Source organism: Denticeps clupeoides, unplaced genomic scaffold (assembly GCF_900700375.1).
Source record: "Denticeps clupeoides unplaced genomic scaffold, fDenClu1.1, whole genome shotgun sequence".
Classification (NCBI taxonomy): domain Eukaryota; kingdom Metazoa; phylum Chordata; class Actinopteri; order Clupeiformes; family Denticipitidae; genus Denticeps; species Denticeps clupeoides.
In genome coordinates, this window is record NW_021630120.1 from 59,600 (window position 1) to 77,973 (window position 18,374).

At 45.5% G+C, this 18,374-nt stretch overlaps 3 protein-coding genes across 17 annotated transcripts in view; all 3 read left to right on the top strand.

Annotated features, from left to right (window-relative positions):
* The first annotated feature begins 672 nt into the window (after window positions 1–672).
* Window positions 673–4,145, top strand: LOC114784062 (malate dehydrogenase, mitochondrial). Its single transcript, XM_028969349.1, has 9 exons — window positions 673–853; window positions 1,839–2,007; window positions 2,089–2,172; window positions 2,308–2,417; window positions 2,612–2,737; window positions 2,850–2,927; window positions 3,416–3,515; window positions 3,589–3,740; window positions 3,847–4,145. The coding sequence occupies exons 1-9, from the start codon at window positions 791–793 to the stop codon at window positions 3,976–3,978; spliced, it is 1,014 nt and encodes a 337-aa protein (XP_028825182.1). The 5' UTR covers window positions 673–790; the 3' UTR covers window positions 3,979–4,145.
* Window positions 4,146–5,521: 1,376 nt separating this feature from the next.
* Window positions 5,522–11,321, top strand: LOC114784063 (rho GTPase-activating protein 22-like). Of its 2 annotated transcripts, XM_028969350.1 has the most exons (13): window positions 5,522–5,752; window positions 5,843–5,931; window positions 6,152–6,248; window positions 6,982–7,259; window positions 7,577–7,740; window positions 7,858–7,998; window positions 8,076–8,147; window positions 8,507–8,612; window positions 8,736–8,785; window positions 9,054–9,123; window positions 9,372–9,450; window positions 9,603–9,723; window positions 9,802–11,321. In XM_028969350.1, exons 1-13 carry the CDS (start codon window positions 5,621–5,623, stop codon window positions 11,259–11,261), a joined length of 2,859 nt encoding a protein of 952 aa, XP_028825183.1. In that variant the 5' UTR covers window positions 5,522–5,620; the 3' UTR covers window positions 11,262–11,321. The 2 variants fall into 2 exon arrangements, with proteins under 2 accessions (XP_028825183.1, XP_028825184.1); XM_028969351.1 differs by lacking the exons at window positions 8,736–8,785; window positions 9,054–9,123.
* Window positions 11,322–11,550: 229 nt separating this feature from the next.
* LOC114784058 (ryanodine receptor 1-like) overlaps window positions 11,551–18,374 on the top strand; it is a 53,335-nt gene continuing 46,511 nt past the window's right edge. For 5 of the 14 annotated variants that reach the window (XR_003748761.1, XM_028969332.1, XM_028969334.1 and 2 more), the window contains exons 1-11: window positions 11,655–11,702; window positions 15,471–15,590; window positions 15,823–15,924; window positions 16,295–16,315; window positions 16,506–16,580; window positions 16,693–16,771; window positions 17,079–17,191; window positions 17,277–17,376; window positions 17,471–17,567; window positions 17,674–17,748; window positions 17,844–18,000. Coding sequence is in view for 13 of the 14 variants with exons in the window: in XM_028969332.1 (XP_028825165.1) it covers window positions 11,655–11,702; window positions 15,471–15,590; window positions 15,823–15,924; window positions 16,295–16,315; window positions 16,506–16,580; window positions 16,693–16,771; window positions 17,079–17,191; window positions 17,277–17,376; window positions 17,471–17,567; window positions 17,674–17,748; window positions 17,844–18,000 (987 nt within the window). In the remaining variant the exon portion in view is untranslated. Of the gene's footprint in view, window positions 11,703–15,470; window positions 15,591–15,822; window positions 15,925–16,294; window positions 16,316–16,505; window positions 16,581–16,692; window positions 16,772–17,078; window positions 17,192–17,276; window positions 17,377–17,470; window positions 17,568–17,673; window positions 17,749–17,843; window positions 18,001–18,374 lie in introns of all 14 variants that reach the window. The other 9 variants (XM_028969338.1, XM_028969344.1, XM_028969337.1 and 6 more) reach the window with 4 other exon arrangements.

Sequence of the window (18,374 nt, forward strand, 5' to 3'; positions counted from 1 at the left end):
ATTTAACCATCACCCTTGGTGAGCAGTGGGCAGCCATGACAGGCGCCTGGGGAGCAGTGTGTGGGGACGGTGCTTTGCTCAGTGGCACCTTGGTGGACCGGCAACCTTCTGATTAACCGCTAGGCCACCACTGACCTAATACAACTTTCCTATGTGGGAAACTTCCTTGTGGTTTAGAGGATTCATTTAAATATTCTCTATGGTTTTCTAATGAACATCACAGAGTAAGGACCAGGAATTGTTGTGGTTTTCTGCTTCTGAAAACCAGTAGTTGCATGTCAGATATGCAATAATTTAATAAGATGTATATCTTAGAATCTGATATTATAGAATACTAATAACACAAGACAAGAACTATAGTATATAGACAATAATGCAGATTTTCATTCAGCATTTTAACAAATTCTAATAATTATTAAGAAAAAACATGAACAATACCATCATTCCCCACGAGGGGGCAAAGACACACGTTTAACCCGCAACGCAGCACTGGAACAGCTGCCCTATAACCACTAGGGGCACTATTAAACATTGGGCTCTCGTTTACAGTAGTCATCTACTTCTTTGGTATAAAAAGCAGTGATTGGCGTTTCTTTTATCCAATCGTGACCAGGATTGGGCATCGCCTCACCAATCAGAAACGCGCTCTTGCTCCTACGCAGCCTGACAGCCTTAACCGGGGTTGGGTAGCGCCGGAGCTTCTTCTGGACCGGCTGTCGTGGTAGAGGACGTTGGAGTCACGCAGGAGAGGAGCTGCAGGCCGACGTCGCGCAACTGAAACCCGGACAAAATGTTCTCTCGCATCGCAAGGCCCGCCGTCGGCGCGGCTCGGAGCCTTTCCACGTCCTCCCAGGTACGGCGGCTGAAATGTAACTCCGAGCGGGCGCCGACCTCGGTTACAGCTCTGCCGCGCTCCCCGGCCCGCGTACGCGGGGCTCCGCGGTTTCGCGTGGGGCTGCTCCGTGGACGAGGCCACCACGCTGGCCTTGAAGCGGGAAGGTCAGCGTGCGTCGGGATCATTTGATACCCCCGTTAAGGGTGGTGGGTCAGACTGGTCCGTAATCACATGATCCCGTGGCCAGTTTGTAATTAACTTGGTAGCTGTTCGATGCAACTAATTGATTAAGTTGCTAAACTGAATGGCGTGCGGCGACTCACCTGGGTGCAATAGAATAAAGTGAAAGTGATTGTCAGCCCTGAAAGAACGTGAGAATGCCCCCCCTCCCCTATCGATTGGTCAGTTCGATGTCGGTCATGTAAGTGGCCTAGTGGGGTTCAAACCCCACTTACTACCATCGTGACCCTGAGTGACTCCAGGGGGAGAACCTGTCCCTGGAGCTACTCTGGATAAGGGCGTCTGGTAAATGCCGTAAATGTGATCAGATTTCAGCCTGCCTGCGTGGTCCTACCACTAAGCTCCTGTTTGAAAAGTCTCCATAGTACCACGTCCTGATGAAGAGTTACTTCCTAAATTAATTCGTCCTTGACCTGACAAATCATCTGCTCTGCTGTTTCTTCTGTTCTTGACCGGGTAAATGGAGGGAGATTTACGGGACTGATGGTCAGCTAGGTTGATTTAGGAAGGGAGGGTTTGGGCTTCAGTGATTAACAGTGTGTTCATTGTTCAGATTAAATCACCCCAAGTTTATGGCCATAGAAATATAATGCAATGTGCGTTATATACCCACCTGGGCAATGTTGCAGTTAGCCTCACCCAGTGATTAGGCTGTGTGAACCTTTGCCTGCTGGCGTTGCGAATAAGAAACTTATGAAGCGCCGTATCAATGTTTGCCATGATAAGAGAGAAGCATGGTCTGATATCTGTTTGCTTTCTACAGAATCATGCAAAAGTTGCAGTACTGGGTGCATCAGGAGGCATTGGCCAGCCACTGTCACTCCTGCTGAAGAACAGTCCTCTGGTTAGCCACCTGGCCCTCTATGACATCGCTCACACCCCCGGAGTGGCAGCTGACCTCAGCCACATTGAGACCCGCGCCAACGTCACAGGTATGTCAAAAACTGTCTCTTTTTCTAATGACTGTGGCCCAGTATCTGCCCTCACCTTGCCGATTGTCCTCTTTGCTCAAGGATTCATTGGGCCTGATCAGCTTGATTCTGCACTGAAGGGCTGTGAGGTGGTCGTCATCCCTGCTGGAGTTCCCAGGAAGCCAGGTGAGCTGTGGCTGATGTTCTCAACTTGATTCTTTAAGCCTAATCCAAACAGACATGGACCTTCAGTGTGACCCGTCTATTGTTAAATGGGTCCAGATTTGTGTGTGAATCTGAGGGATTGACTGTCCTCCGCAGGGATGACCCGTGATGACCTGTTTAACACCAATGCCACCATTGTGGCCACTCTGGCAGATGCATGTGCAAGGAACTGCCCCGAGGCTATGATCTGCATCATCGCCAACCCTGTAAGCCTGTTTGATGCTAATTTTACACATTATGGATTGTTCAAATCAGTTCTGGAATTATAACCAGTTCCTTGTCCATTCCTTTGCTAAAAGGGTGGGGGTAAAAAGAAAAAGGCCATGTACTATTACAATGCCTAAAAGGGACTTGAAATGGTTTTTAAAATGGTCATCCTATATACACTTTCAACCAACAGGTGAACTCCACAATTCCAATCACGTCAGAGGTTCTGAAGAAGTACGGCGTGTATAACCCCAACCGCGTTTTTGGCGTCACCACCCTCGACATCGTCAGGGCCAACACTTTTGTGGCCGATCTCAAGGTGGGTTTGTGTGAATCAAGTGTGACTCATTTTACATATGGGGGCTATTGTTCTCTCTTTGACCCGTGTGTATCGTCTCCCCCCCTCCTCTCTCTCTCTCTCTCTCTCTCAGGGTCTGGACCCTGCAAGGGTCAATGTACCAGTGGTGGGAGGACACGCTGGCAAGACAATCATTCCTCTCATCTCACAGGTAAACAGATGCACTCCAACCCAAAATATTTTTTGTTAATCCTGTACCACAGGACTCTTCAGTCTCATATTCTGAATACAATATATATATATGTGTGTGTGTGTGTGTTTCACATGCTCAACATTCTCTGGGGCAGTGGTGGCCTAGCGGGCAAGGAAGCGGACCTGTAATCAGTTGTGTCGCTGTGCTGCAGTGTTTCACAATGACAATCACTTTTCTTTTTGAGGGCTGATGTGGGTGATTGTCAACTATGAGGCTATTTTATTCATGTTGATGCTGGTATGGAAAAAGTAATCAACAAATGTTTATAGTTTTTAAGATATCTCTACTTTTTCCATAGTATTTTGCCCAAACCTGCTCATGATACAGTATTTTAAATCTTTATACAAATTAAAATCTTTAGTATTATTCAATTGCATCCAGGTATTTAAAGCTATATATTTTACTTGCAACATTCTGCTCCTAATCACACTGTTCTCTTCCTGTAGTGTACTCCCAAAGTCGAGTTTCCCCAGGATCAGCTCACGGCTCTGACTGAGCGCATCCAAGAGGCAGGAACTGAGGTGGTGAAGGCCAAGGCCGGGGCAGGTAGGTGGCATTTCATGCAGGTTCATGCAGCACAGCCTGTTTAGCAGTTTCTAATTCAGCCGTGCGTCCGCAGGTTCTGCCACCCTCTCCATGGCGTATGCCGGTGCACGTTTCACCTTTTCCGTGCTGGATGCCATGAACGGAAAGGAGGGTGTAGTTGAGTGCGCGTTTGTGCGGTCAGAAGAGACCGAATGCAAGTATTTTTCAACACCCCTTCTGCTCGGGGTAAGTCCACACTCACTCCTTTGTTCACTTTTTTTTTTTTTTTTTTAACAAGGAGACTTTGTTGCTTTTGGTGAACAGTGTTCTTTCTGACAACTATTCTCTCCAGAAAAGTGGCATTGAGAAGAACCTGGGCCTGGGCAAGCTGTCCGCATTCGAAGAGAAGCTGGTCGCCGAAGCCATCGGTGAACTTAAGGCCTCCATCAAGAAAGGCGAGGATTTTGTTCAGAAAATGAAGTGATTTGTGCCGTTCCCTGCCAGGAAGATCATTATTTATGTAGTCCTCTCTGTAAAGTCAGGAGCATCTCTTCAAACCAGCCTTCATGTGTGATTTACACGACTGCTTGTTACTGATCCAAATTCTCAACATCTTCATGAATAAACAGTGTCTCCTCTACCATGTCATAATGGTTGTGTGTCATGGAACAGTGTTTCTACTCCCTTTGTATATTTGGCTTGTAAGGCAGCTTGTTCTTCAATGCTCTAGTTCACCGCCTTCAAGGGAATCCTGCCAATTTGAATTATAACATTTGACCTGGGGTTTTGTACGAATCCACACTGATAGAATGGGCTGCTAGTGTACATTTTGATTCATTTTAGAATTGACCCAACAAATTTACACTTATGGCAGAAAGAGAGGCTCTTTTGCACTTTGGTAGTGAATGTGGATAAATCGACGTTCTATTCCCGCTGTGACAAAATAAACACTGGTTTTATCTGATTATGTTCATGGTCTGATCCGTATGTACATGCAAGCAACAATAACATGAAACAAACAAAAAAATATCTCCACCTTGAGCCTGTCCAAAAGCCATGCAATACATTCTTCAAGTCCAGGCCTCTCTGGTGATGATGCATCCTCCCTCGATCGAGTGTGTGGAACTTGGGCCTGGGTTTGAGTGAGGCGATGAACCGTGCTATGTTGGCAGTAACTAGTCGGTTGTCTTATTGGCGATCGGCTGAGCTCTCGCCTGTGTTTGGGGTCTTTGCAGCAGTCTTACGTTCATGCGCTCAGATGAAGGCCATTTGCAGGTCAACCACCCGGAAATAGGCAAATGCTTCAGTGGACCAGCAGGTGGCGACATTCAAACACACACAACACACTTAATGGCGTGCGGCGCCAGGGGTGGTAATGACTTAAGCGTTTCAATATAATTCTGTACTGGCGACAGAAATGTGTTATTTGCTTAGGCCTGTTTTTGCCACCTCAGGTAGGATACGCAGCGGTCCGTGTGACAACGTGCTGCTATCAAACAAGTTATTTACATTTACATGTATGGCATTTATCAGACGCTCTTATCCAGAGCGACTTACAATCAGTAGTTACAGGGACAGTCCCCCCCTGGAGCAATTTAGGGTTAAGTGTCTTGCTCAGGGACACAATGGTAGTAAGTGGGATTTGAACCTGTGACTCTGTAGTGTTCTGGTTCATAGGCAAGTGTATTACCCACTAGGCTACTACCATCCCAGACGTATTAAGCATACAAATTACAAAATATCTTACTTTCATCGAACAACGTCTCAAAACAGCAAATCTTCTGAAAGGTGACATTTAAATGACCTCCTTCCCCTTCTCAGGTGACCGGAAGTAAAACTGAGCGGTTAGAAGTTCAGCCACAACTCCAACTGTATTCGATATAAAACAAAACTTGACTAATTTAAAACTATATACTATATTAATATACTAAAATATTTTGCACGCATTTGGTGTCTTTTAACATTAGTCCTGCTGATAAACAAGGCCCGCGTTTTGGACTGGTAGTCTAATTAAGCCATTAGCTCGCCTAGCCTCATTAGCCCCCCGCCTTTCGCCTCCGAGATGGCCGGCCGGCCGCGTTCCACGGGCGAGACGAGCGGCAGATAAAGCCCCGAACCGGGCTCCGATGCCGGGCACCGCCGAGGAGCGTTCGCGCGTGCTGGCGGTGATACGCGCGCTGAAGGCGGCCGGCGTGCGCGTCAAGAACTGGAAGAACTTTCTGGATGGAGGGTCCGCCGCAGACGCCGCCGCCGCCGAGGTACCTGCCGCAGGCCCCGCTCCACGTTTCCCGGCGTCCCGACCGTGGCGGGTCTCCCGTTTGTTTATAACGCAATCGTTTGTGTTCCAGGCCCGTAAGACCGAGGGCTTCGCGTTCGGACGCGACCTGTCGCTCCTGCCGCAACGTCAAGTGGCAGAAGTTGGGGGATCCGTTCCACAGTAGGCCTCCGTGTCCTCAAATGAACTTTCTCTAACGCGAGGAAATGCCTGAAGTAACCTGAGTAAAGCACGCTGCATGATACTGCTGTTCTGTTACTTCATCATCTTCACCAGATGAACTGTCCCGATCCAGCAGTGCAACATGTCGGGATCTTGCTCTGATGAGAATGACTAAAAGTTTCTTGGTGGCCATTGTTCTCCTGTGACTTCTCTCCGGCAGGTTTTTGGTGGAAGCCTGCGAGTTCCTTTCCAATCATCTGCACACAGAGGGGCTCTTCCGAAAAACCGGCTCTCTGGCACGCATCCGGGCACTGAGGGTGACTTTTCTTTCTTTTATTTGCAGTTTGGTGGTTCTGTGGTGGTACTGATGGAACCTAGTGGGACCAGTATGAAACCTAAACGTCACCAATCATGAAAACTTCACTTTTTGAGAATATTTGTCATTGATATGAGTTCCCCTAGCCTGTCTATTGTCCTACGGTGGCTAGAAATGGCGATACGTATGAAGAGTGCTCAGACGGTTGAATATGGGATTTGTCCATTTATGTCATCATAAGGGGAAGGTTTCCTCCTGTTTCTCATGCATGGTTTCTGCCCAGAGAATTTCCCACCCCTCCCCTAAAACAACTAACTAAGAAGCGTGCGAAGCCTTGCAGTTGGTCAGTGATTTGGATGTAAAAATGAGCAAAATTGGAATTTTACTTTCGTCTCAAAAGGAAAAAAAGAAGTTTGGTTGGTGATTAGTGTTGACGTTATTTTGGGAACGCCCGCTCAACTTCTATTGGCCACTCTCCTCCTCGTCCCGCCTCCCTCCTCTTCATTTACATTTAAAGCTACAGACACCGAAACGGCGCGTCCTGATGAAATCTCGTTGTGGGACTTGATCAAAGTGGCCGTATTTCTGCACCGAAGCAGTCTTTCAGAAAGGCACTTCAGATAAAGTATTAGGGGACCAATAAGACCGTTATGTCAGGGGACCTTTAAGCTTGTGTAGGCAGCCGTTTTTCATGTGCCCACCCTCCTGTCCGTCTTCCTGTATTTATCTCCCAGACAGAGCTGGAGCGGGTCGAGTGCATGTTCTCGGACTCCTCTGCACTGCAGCCGTGCGACGTGGCGTCTTTGCTGAAGCAGTTTCTGCGTGAGCTGCCCCGGCCGCTTATCCCGTGCGAGCTTCGCGGGGCTCTGTGTCAGGCCCAAGGCCTGGAGGAGGCCGCGGCGCCAGAGGCGGTCGGGGAAGGACCCGTGCTGCTCCTTACTGCGCTGTTTCCTCCTGCTCAAGTGCGCGCGCTGAGATACTTCTGCTCATTCTTGCAGCGTGTTGCACAAAGGTACGAGTGTGAAGTTGAAATTTCTTTACGTTTATTAGAAAGTCTCATCACATTCCAAATGTGGTCAGATCAATACAATTTTTGTCAAAAGCAATTAACTTTCAATTAACATTAATCCTGTTAATTGCATAGGAAACTTCACTTCAAATTAACCTCTGAAATAAAATTGTCAAGCAGTTGCCCTATTGCCTATTTAATGTTTTGTTGATGTATATGGCAATTTCTAGGAAAAGCTCAGACTTTATTTTATTATGCAAATCCAATTACATGTCTCAGCTTTGCGTGGAGACCCTCTGCTCCGTGTCTTTGTGTCCCAGGTCTAGTGAGAACCGTATGGAGGTTGGCAGTCTGGCGTTGGTCATTGCGCCCAACCTGCTGCAGTGCCCGGTGGAAATCTCCCGCCTGACGGTCAGCACAGAGAAACAGCTGGACCAGCAGGCAGCGGTCATCGCAACACTCATCAAGCAGTCCGATAACATCGGTCAGAGCTGTGCTGCGCAGATATAGGATTGCATTGTCTCCTCGGGCGTGCCCCATTCATCATTTTCCTTGTGATTTATTATTATTATTTGTTCTTCTGCCGTCTTCTGTGACTCAGGGTTGGTACCTGAGTGGGTGTGGAAAGACTCAAGAAAAGCCAGTGGCTCCTCTCCACCAGCAGATGGCGCTGCATTTAACCGGCGCGGCGGGTTAAATGTTTATCGGAGCCTGAGACGGCAGCGCAGGCGCAGTGTGGGGGGTGGGTAGACAGGCAGAGTTGTTCAGCTCGTCGAATACTTCTTTCTGTTTCATGCAACCTCATTCTCTTTCCTGCAGAAATGTTTGTGGATGCGTTGAGCAAACTGAAAACCACCCGCACCACTGCTGGCTCAGATTCCACGTCAAGTTGTAATTTTTATACCTTTTCCGATTGATTTATTGCATCTTTGAAATGTCTGCTTTCTGTAGTATGTCGTGCTTGCACAGGTAATGTTTTCTGTGTCAGCCCATTGGAGCAGTGGTGGCCTAGCGGTTAAGGAAGCGGCCCCGTAATCAGAAGGTTGCCGGTTCGAATCCCAATCCGCCGAGGTGCCACTGAGCAAAGCACCGTCCCCACACACTGCTCCCCGGGCGCCTGTCATAGCTGCTCACTGCTCACTCAGGGTGATGGGTTAAATGCAGAGGGCAAATTTCACTGTGTGCATCGTGTGCTGTGTATCACATGTGACAATCACTTCCCTTTGTTGTTGTTGTTAACTTTGTTAAAGCTATTCAGAGGTCTAAGAGTCCAATTCCTAAGTCTCCTGCCACAGTGAAGAGGAAGACCACTGAAGAACCAGCAGCAGAGGGCGATGAGGGATCAGCTAAGAAGAGGTAACTTCATTTTGTTCGGTGTGTGTGAATTTTGTTGTGATGTTTCACTGCACCCGGTGTGTGGTTATTCCTGTTTGCATGCATGGGCAGTTTGATTGATTTTAAATAGTGTGGTTTTTATAGGCGATCGCTCCATGATGTGCGGGAGGACAGACAGCTGGTTCAGCAACCTGGTTGGTGACTAACTTTAATTTGGCACTAGCCTTGACGTTACACGACCTTAACAAAGTGTCCAAATGCACTTGCATGATTTCGCTTTTGCATTGGTCCAGTAATGTCCTGTGATTGGACGACTGTCTATCAAAAGTGCATTTGAACAGACGTTGCACTTCAGATAAAGCCACACGTTGTACCGTCGCCCCCCTGCTGTTCACCTTCTCAGCCTGTGTGTGTGTGTGTGTGTGTGTGTGTGTGTGTGTGTGTGTGTGTGTGTGTGTGTAGACACAGCCATAACCCTCGCTGCCCAGGAAGGAGGTCTGACTGAAAGGGGGAGGAGGCACAGGAGCCAAAGGTGTTCATACTTAATGCCCTTTTTCAGTCATTTCAGAAATCTATTCTCTTTGATCATTGAAATGCACAAAGTAAAATCACGCAGAATGGAGCCTTCTGTCAATCATTTCCCACCAACCCGGACTTACCAGGGCATCTCCCTAGGTTTCCCAGAAGTTCTGACCCCCCTGCTGTGTTCCTAATAACAATGTGAACATCCCAAATGTCTATACATTTCAAACATTATTATCTTGTACTTGTTCTCCTCAGGAATGCAGTGCAAGACAGTAGGAAGCAAGACAGGAGGAGGTCTCTGTACTTCTCATCTTCGACCAGTGGAACTAGTCCTGTATGTTGCTTTCTGGATCTTCACTGTCTTTGGATTTACTTCTCCCTTTCTTCTGTGCCATGGTCACTTTCACACATTTCTAAGTATGGTATTTTAGTTTATATAACCTAGTTAATTCTGTTAGTTTTGTTACTTTCCCCCATGATCTATAGATCACCACATCTGAAGCTGGCAGTAGCCACAACCCCCAGATGGCAGATGACCACTCAGAATCTTCTGGGCCCAATGTACCTTTAAAGATTCCAGTTATCCTTATTGATGGCCCAGGAAGGGGTATGAGCTCATTTGTGTGAACGTTCCTTGTATTGTGTCGGTCTGTTGCTGATTTACAGTTAATGTGTTTCTCTGTAGTGCTGGTAGCAACGGAAGTGGAAGATGATCCAGAACTCCTGAACTGCAGCTTTGCTGAAACATTTGATGCTTCAGAGACCCCAGAACTTCCTGACCACCAATACTCGGCAGTAGTCTTAGAAGGGAAAGCTTGTGACACTCAGCCTGCACAGCCTGACGTGAGCGTGAGAACGCCGGCCTCAGGGTCAGCGGAGCCGCCTTGTCAGAGAGCTTGGAAAAAGCGACATCAGCCACGGCGATCCATCAGTCTGCCTGAGGTGACAGTGGACCAGGCAGAAGGTGTGGAGTCAGGAGGAGCTCTTGGATCCAGTCATGGATTGTGGTCTGAGTCAGGAAGCAGTGAGGAGGTTAAGGGGAAAGGAGGAGAAGAGGACAAGGAAGAAGAAAAGACAAAGGATGAAACTAGCAAAACTGCTACGGGGTTGGGGGCGGGGTTAAAGCGGTCTCAGCAGCGCATGTCGGTGGCTGAGCGCCTCAGGAGCTTTAACGCTTTAGCGCTTTTTATGCGGACCCCCAGAGCCAATCCGCCGTCAAAGCCGTCCACACCAGCTCACAGGGTGACCGTGCGTCTGAAGAGGCAGGGTGCAAGGAGGTTTGGCCGCTCCAACAGCCACGAGGATGTAGCCCCTGGTCTGCAGGGTGAAGAGACGCCACCAGAATCTCACCCGAGCCCAACTGGGTCGTACACACAGGCCGAGGAGCCAGTCGTGACCCCGCTGTCCTTGAGCTGTCCCCCAGACAGCCTCATGCGTGCCATGTTACAGACCACAGCTTTCCCTCAGTCGGCCTGTGACGATTTACCTGCCAGCGGCGGGGAGTCTAGTCCTAAACCTGGTCTCGGAGGAAGGGGTTCCAGGTCTTGCTCAATTCCTGAGCCCGTGTCTGATCCTGAAGTGGAACCTGAAAACGAGTCGATCTCTGCTCCTCACCTGGATTTTGAGCCGTTCGAGGTGCTGAGTAACCCTGAGCCTGAGGACAGTGTCGATGTCCTCTCCAGCCTGCTGCAGAGTCAGTGCGTCACGTCCAGCGGGGACAATACGAAGGAGGAGTTCTCCTCGCACACAGACGACATGTGCACATTCGCACACAACCTGGCCTTCGTGCAGCTGCCGGACTCGGCAGCATGTACACCCATCGCTTCTCCAGCCAGGTTTTGTACCCCTTCAGACGCACCCTCGACCCGTGCACCTAGTCCAGCGTGCTCGCCCACAAACACACCCCCCCAGGGTGAGCCTGGAGGTTCCACCGACGCCACCCCGCACAAATCCTCCGTCACACCGGCACTGGAGGGTTCCATTGACGCGCACGGTGACCTGGGTGACCAGTTTTCTTTCTGTGTGGAGATCTCCACCCCAACCCTACAGATACGGCCAGCGACCACCAAGAGGAGCTACCGAGACTCGCCCCGCTGGCACACGCCTGAGATCCGCATGGCCACGTGGAACCCCCTCCCACTCTGAACGCAACAATTCTTTCATTCATACGGTTAAAATTGTTCTGTTGGTTGGTTCAAATAATTTTAAATTACTTGTGAATTAATGTATTTTCTTATCCTTGTTCTTAATAAATTGCTTAAATTGTCAATTTAGTCTAGGGGAACCTTTTTTTTTTTTCCCCTCCTCGATCATCCAAAATATTAAATTCTAAAAGAGACTTTCAAGACTAAGTAGTAATGAAGAAAGTCCAGTTCTCCTGAGCTACAGGCTCTGCTTGTGGAAAGATGCTGGGAAAGAGCTTTTGCTCCGCCTCCCCACAGCAGACCAGAGAGCTGGAAGAGGAGTGAGAGTGTGGGTTAGTCCCACTGTCGCAGCGGCCGTGTGAGAGGAGAGAGGTGGAGCTGAACACGCGGCGGGATGGCAGAAGGTGCCGAAGGAGAAGAGGAGATTCAGTTCCTCCGCACGGTCTGTCCGATTTACTAGCACACGTGGGAATTTAGCACGTTCCGAAATTACAGGTTTAATTAACATCTTAATTCTGCAAGCACAGGTGCCGCGGGGCAAACTTGGTGCTGATGAGGTTGCATGCTAACAACAATGAAGTGTCCCCATCCCAGTCTTGAAGAGTAAGGTTTTGTTGGTTTGGGGTGAATGCAGAACATGTAGTGGCTGCCTGTGGATGGACGTGAGCAGGTGCTGTGTTAGGTTGGCATTGTTATCTATTTATAAAGGCTCGGGTCGGTGGGGCAGATTGTCACTCAGATGGGGAAGGGGTTGAGAAATTTGTGCCAGCTGACAGCTGTGGGGTGGGGGGTCTCGGATACACGGGCGATGTGCTGGCAAAACAAGCTAAGAATAAAGCGACTATGGCGAGCAGTGGAAGGAAAGGTAGGGAGAGGTGACGAATGTTTGAAGGACAGAAATAAATGGGAAATGTAGTTTCATAGAGTAGCTTTCTACATACTTGTGTCTATAGAAACATGTTCTGTCCCTAGAATCCTTACAAAGGTGACCTCATGAAGCGGGGTGCATAAAAGTCCTTGGCACATGACCTGAACAAATGTAAGCAGGTACAAGGCCTATGGCGGGCCTTTGAACACACACACACACACACACACACACACACACATATATATATATATATATATATATATCTTGAGTACAAAATTCAAGCAGGCGAGCTGAAGGGTTATGGTGTGCTCAACATGCCACATTCAGGGCTTTTTTAGTGAACATTAGGGGCATACTGCCTATTGGGATGAAACTGTAAATAGACTCAATGGTTGTGAGTGATGTTGTAGATATGGTTTCTCAGCTACTTATCTGATTATTCGTTGCATTTTTATTAATAATAATAAAATGAGTTTTGGTAGATATTTTTCACCCTGTTTCTTGGTTGTAAGAAAAATTCAAAAAGCACAGAAACAATATCAGTGTTCCTTGACAGGATTTAAGACTAGGTTCTTGATCTAACATAAGTCTAGCCTGTTTAGATAGGTTTACAGTTAACGTTTCATTGACTGTGTTTTCACTGGCCAGCATGTATCATGAGATCATTTCCATTAATAAAAAGGTACTGGTGAAAGTACAAATGTGGAAATTAACATGCTTGACAGTTGTTCCCTTGTGTGTAATGTTAAATGTAATGTGTGTAGACACAGTGCACTCTGTGTGCTTTATAAACTGTGTTTGAAGAGCTGTGGTGCAACTTAGCAGCTGTCTAAATCAGTCCTGTTCACACTCTGTGGATTGTAGATACTTTGGAATTTGCTGTAATGTTGCTTTTGCTTCTGTTTGTACTCCTTATTCTTTCCATACAACTCTGTCCCTAAATTTGACTTATTTCAGACGAGCTAAGTAGATTGATGGTGTATTTGAATATATAACATTGCATACATATATTTACTGGTGAATAACATTGATTCTAGTTACATTTCCACCTTGGTTGGAGAGTTGAGTGCTTTTGGGTTTTCCAAGTGGACAAATGGTGTACCAGTAACAGCTGGTACAGCGCATGGCCAGGTTAGGTCATCTGCTCTGTTTCCACAGAACTTTGAAATGTCCACCGTTGAAGAATTTCCAACTGAGTATCTGAAGTGAAAGAAAAGTGATTAGCACTGCATATGGTGACATAACGAAATGTGTTCTCTGCATTTAACCCACCACCTTTAATGGGCAGCCATGATAGGCGCCTGGGGAGCAGTGTGTGGGTACGGTACCTTGCCCAAGGGGACCTCAGTGGCACCATGGTGGTTCCATATTTGAACCCGCAACCTTTCAGTTACGAGTCTGTTTCCTTACCCGCTTGGTTACCACTGCACCCATAGGGTGCACATCTGGGTGCACCCTCCTACAGATGTGCACCATAGGGTGCACATCTGTAGGAGGACCCTCCTCACTGACTTACAGGAGCAACAAAAACTAGAGAGATATATTCGCATATTTCACAGACTCTGGTGAGTATGTGGGTAGATGTGTTTGAGGGGATCTGTTGACAGCTGTCACCTCTACAAGGCCATTCTGGTCTCCTCTCAATGTCAACATTAGCTTTGTTTTCTCTGGTAGTCAGAGACCTTTACAATTTTGACCTAATTTTCCTTGCACAAAAAAACATGTCATGTCCAAATCCAAATGAGGAAGCTTTGAAAAACACAATGTTCTTCCCAAAGTGCTACGACCTGACAGTGTTTAGAAATACACAAATTGTACAAGTCAGGGTTTTACTTTGGCATAGCTGGAATGCGGTGGAATGACATGAGGTGGATGTGTGGACTTGAACCGTGCAGTAATAGTTCTGGAGGCTGATAAATTTTCCAAATAGCCACAGGGCTTTCTGTGGATGAGGCCACTCCAAGTATGTGTGTGTGTGTATTTCCAGTGCTGGAATCATTCTCTCTAAGCTCGCTCTAAATTCTCTCTGCCTGGCTGTAACTCTACCCCATGTGCTGAGATTATGCTCATATAGACCAAGGTTAGAGAGCACATGAAACACCCTTTACCAACATGTACTGACCTGATTACCCAGTGTACCATTGAGGGAGCAAAATTCAGTTAGAAACGTCCTCGTTTTTTGCAATTATGTATATTGTTTTTTTTTTTTAACTAACAACATAAGTTTTCCTGATCCCACCCTGGAGACACTTAATTCACAAGAACAAAACATGAAAAAAATGTTCCAACATACAATTTACACTTGTAGCACAAATTTGAGGTATTAGGAAACTTATTTGGAGCTGAGCTGGTGTAAAATATTTCGAGGTACAATGGGGAAAATTCTATCTTGAAACTCGTTCCAGTCTTCAGGACTAAAAGTCATTTTCCTAAATTGGATCCAAATTTGAAGAAATTTGAAAAAGTCCTTATGTCAGATGCCAAAATCAGACCTAATCTGTGAAAAAGATTTTACTAATCCATTTGTCAATACATCACAAATGTTCAACAAATTGTTGTTTCACCTCCATTCCACTAATCCACTGCTTCTGAGCTGTATAGGAAGATCTGGGTTTGATGCCAAAGGGGAATACAAAGTTAAAGAAAATTGAATTTTTAGATATTGTTTCACATCTCCCCAAACCAGCAAAGTATTATGAACAATAAAATTGTTTTTAACAGAAATTATCAGATTGAAATTGTTAACGAAGGGCAGGCATTTAAGTAGAGGTGGGTGGCAAGACAAGGATTCCAGGTCAATCCATAAACAATCATGTCCATTCATAAACCAAGTCAACATATTTTTAATCTGGGCTGCCCAGTAATACATTTGCATATTGTTTGGTTTAGTAAGTGCAGTAAAATTCACTCTAGGGTGCTGTCCCATTTTCTCCTTGTTTTTTTTTTTAGGAAACAATCGTTTAGTGCATTAAGAAGACATCAGAAATTACTCTGTAAATGACGCTGGTAGCTGGAAATGTCTGTTAATGATGGAAAATCTGCATGAGAAACGTTTAGCAAATCAACAATTACGTTTGAGTTCCACTGGAATTCTGTGTTTGTAAAGCAAAGTGTGATTCTTTTAAAGTTTCATTTCATTATTAAATGTTTTCTGTTATTTTAGTCGCTTTGATCAAATTAGTCATAAAACTGGACTTCTTCATACTAGCACAGTATCTAGGGCATCATCAAATGTGGGTTCAGCTACATTATTATTTTAAACTTTGTCAGTGATATTATATTATTATTTTTCTCTTTTGTTGCCATATTCAGAATTGTAGTTTTGTATCATTTTGTCTGAAGGATGATCAAGTGGTCCTGCAGTGCACGGCATCAATACTGAAGGAGCAGATTAAACTCTGTCTGTCGTGTGAAGGATTTGGCAACCGTCTGTGTTTTCTGGAGACCACTTCTAATGCACAGGTACAGTCCACACCTCTACAGTTAAACCTTTCAGTAGCTGTTTATTTCAAATTTAAAGTAGAAGAAAAAGTGAAGATCAAGAATCATTTTGAACAAACGCTGCTTTGTTCAGTTTCCAGCACTATTTCTGATGTGTGTGTGTGTGTGTGTGTGTGTGTGTGTGTGTGTGTGTGTGTATATATATATATATATATATATATATATATTTTTTTTTTATGTGTGTTTTTTCTAGAATGTACCACCTGACCTGGCTATCTGCTGTTTCATCCTGGAGCAGTCGCTCTCTGTGCGGGCTCTGCAGGAGATGCTGGCTAACACCTCAGACCAGAATGGGGTAGGAAAAAGAAACAGGTTCAGGATGGGAAAAGGGTAAAATGGAGTGAGCTGCAGAGACATGAGACAGTGTTGCCAGATAAGGCAGTTTTGAATTTGATATTTCACGGAAAGATTGCTTACAAAAGATATTGAGGTATTATTTACAGTAGGCGTGATAGTAAAATACTTTGCTTGCCAGCTGTGTGAGTGGGAGTGCAGGAGCTTGACTGTAGCATCATGCTAAGATAACAGTAAGCAATAATATCAGTGCAAAATTAATTACACTCAATTAACCATTCATCAGTAATATTCAGCAATATTCAGATTTTTTTTTCTCGTAACTGATGGAAATGTTTGATTGCCATTTTCTGTTTTTTTTTTTGCTTTAGGCAGTGGACCTGGATAAATGGGTATGTTACTTTCTGTATTTCCTAGCCATTACAGCACCACATTATACAAACATAAACAAACAAAATTTTTTAACTATATTTAACTAATTTGTTTTAATGGTTCTTTTACCTTAGTAAATCAGTCTATGAAATAACCTGGTCATGCACAAATAGTGCAAGAATTTATATCTGTTGCCATCTGTTTCCACAGTCCTCTCAAGGTGGGGGTCATCGGACCCTGCTATATGGCCATGCCATTCTGCTGCGGCACACACACTCTGGAATGGTCAGTGAACACACAAAGACTCTGAAAGATTTTCATTGTATTTGGACTGAAATAATATCAAGAAGTTTGTATCTGAATGATCTCCTTTGAGTCGAATCTCCTTTTACTGCAGTACTTGAGCTGTCTCACCACGTCCCGTTCACTCACAGACAAACTGGCATTTGATGTGGGCATACAGGAAGACTCCACTGGTATATGTCATTTTAAAAAAAATCTTCAACCTAAACTTTGGAATGCAAAGATAACTTGTTCCAGGTCATTAGAATAATAATTGCATTTTACCTATAATGTTTAGCAAAAATCACTCAACTAAGGGGCAGAAGTACACACGTGTAAAAAAAAAAAAGAATGTGGGCAATATTACTGAGAATTCTTCACATGCTACAGACTAAGGCACATACAGCCTTAGTCTGTAGCATGTGAAGAATTCTCAGTAATATTGCCCACATTCTTTTTTTTTTTTTGTTTGTTTCTGTTCAATTAATGTGCTATCCACAGGAGAAGCATGCTGGTGGACCATTCACCCTGCTTCAAAACAGAGGTCAGAAGGTGAGAAAGTGAGGGTGGGAGACGACCTCATCCTGGTCAGTGTGTCATCTGAGAGATACTTGGTAAGAATCTTGGTCAACAATATACTTAAAGAATGTGATAAAGTCTTCAAAAGTTGATGTGGTGTTTGCATGTGTGTGTATGCAGCACTTGTCATATGCCAGTGGTGACCTGATGGTGGATGCATCCTTCATGCAAACCCTCTGGAATATGAACCCCATCTGCTCTGGCTGTGAACTTGCTGAAGGTTTAGCAACCTTTAATTTTTTACTCTGGAAAAGAACCATGGTCTGACTGAAATTTGCATTATGCTGTTTTAAATGTCACTGCGAATTTGTTAGGATTCCTGACTGGAGGCTATGTCGTACGTCTCTTCCATGGTCACATGGATGAGTGTCTCACCATTCCTGCTGCTGACCAGGGTGATGACCAGCGCAGGTTTGCTTGTCTTGAATACGGTGTCACAGAATACTGTGTCAGCAGTGTAATCCCATCACTACTAACTACTTATTGTTCCCCTCCCACTTTTTTACATTCTTGCTAGAAGTGCTCACTATGAGGGTGGCGCTGTTTGCAGTCAGGCTAGATCTCTATGGAGACTGGAGCCACTGCGCATTGGGTGAGTTGCAGCCTTCTGTGAAGATCAAATTTTACTGTTGAGTTTAGGATAGTGCTTTTCAGTACGGTAACCTGCGTTTTTCCTGCTCCTTGCAGTTGGAGTGGGAGCCATATAAAGTGGGGCCAGTCTTTTCGGGTTCGCCATATAACCACGGGCCGCTACCTGTGCCTAGATGAAGAGAAGGGCCTTCTGGTGGTTGACCCAGAGAAAGCCAACACAAGGATGTCTGCCTTTTGTTTCCGCATCTCCAAGGTCAGCACCTTCAGTACATAACTATTGTGCAGAATCTGACATGAGTGGTGGTTACCACTTCTGAACTGGTCTATGTTAATGTAAACTGGATAATGTCCGGAGGCGTGATTAAAATGAATAGGGGGACAGAGGAAGGGATAAAGCAGTAGTAGTGGTTTTTATTTGTGTATATTCATCCAAAGTGTAAACACATGAAGCTACAACATAAAAATATTTCATAAATAACAGCAAAGCTGTCAAGGTAGCTGCAGGAGATCAGCCCCGCCTCGTTATTAAAATGAGTTTTTTTATGTAATTAAAGTGTTTTTTCTCACGTTGTGTTGTGTGAATGCTCACAGCTGTCCAGTAAAACCTCATCTGCTATTAAAAAAATG

Excerpts from the sequence above, each read along its gene's own strand:
- LOC114784062 (XM_028969349.1), top strand. The coding sequence starts at position 791 with ATGTTCTCTCGCATCGCAAGGCCCGCCGTCGGCGCGGCTCGGAGCCTT. Across the intron at positions 2,418-2,611 it reads TCTGCATCATCGCCAACCCT|GTGAACTCCACAATTCCAAT; the intron begins GTAAGCCTGTTT and ends TTCAACCAACAG. Across the intron at positions 2,738-2,849 it reads CTTTTGTGGCCGATCTCAAG|GGTCTGGACCCTGCAAGGGT; the intron begins GTGGGTTTGTGT and ends TCTCTCTCTCAG.
- LOC114784063 (XM_028969350.1), top strand. The coding sequence starts at position 5,621 with ATGCCGGGCACCGCCGAGGAGCGTTCGCGCGTGCTGGCGGTGATACGC. Across the intron at positions 5,932-6,151 it reads GTTGGGGGATCCGTTCCACA|GTTTTTGGTGGAAGCCTGCG; the intron begins GTAGGCCTCCGT and ends TCTCTCCGGCAG. Across the intron at positions 9,124-9,371 it reads AGGAGGCACAGGAGCCAAAG|GAATGCAGTGCAAGACAGTA; the intron begins GTGTTCATACTT and ends TGTTCTCCTCAG.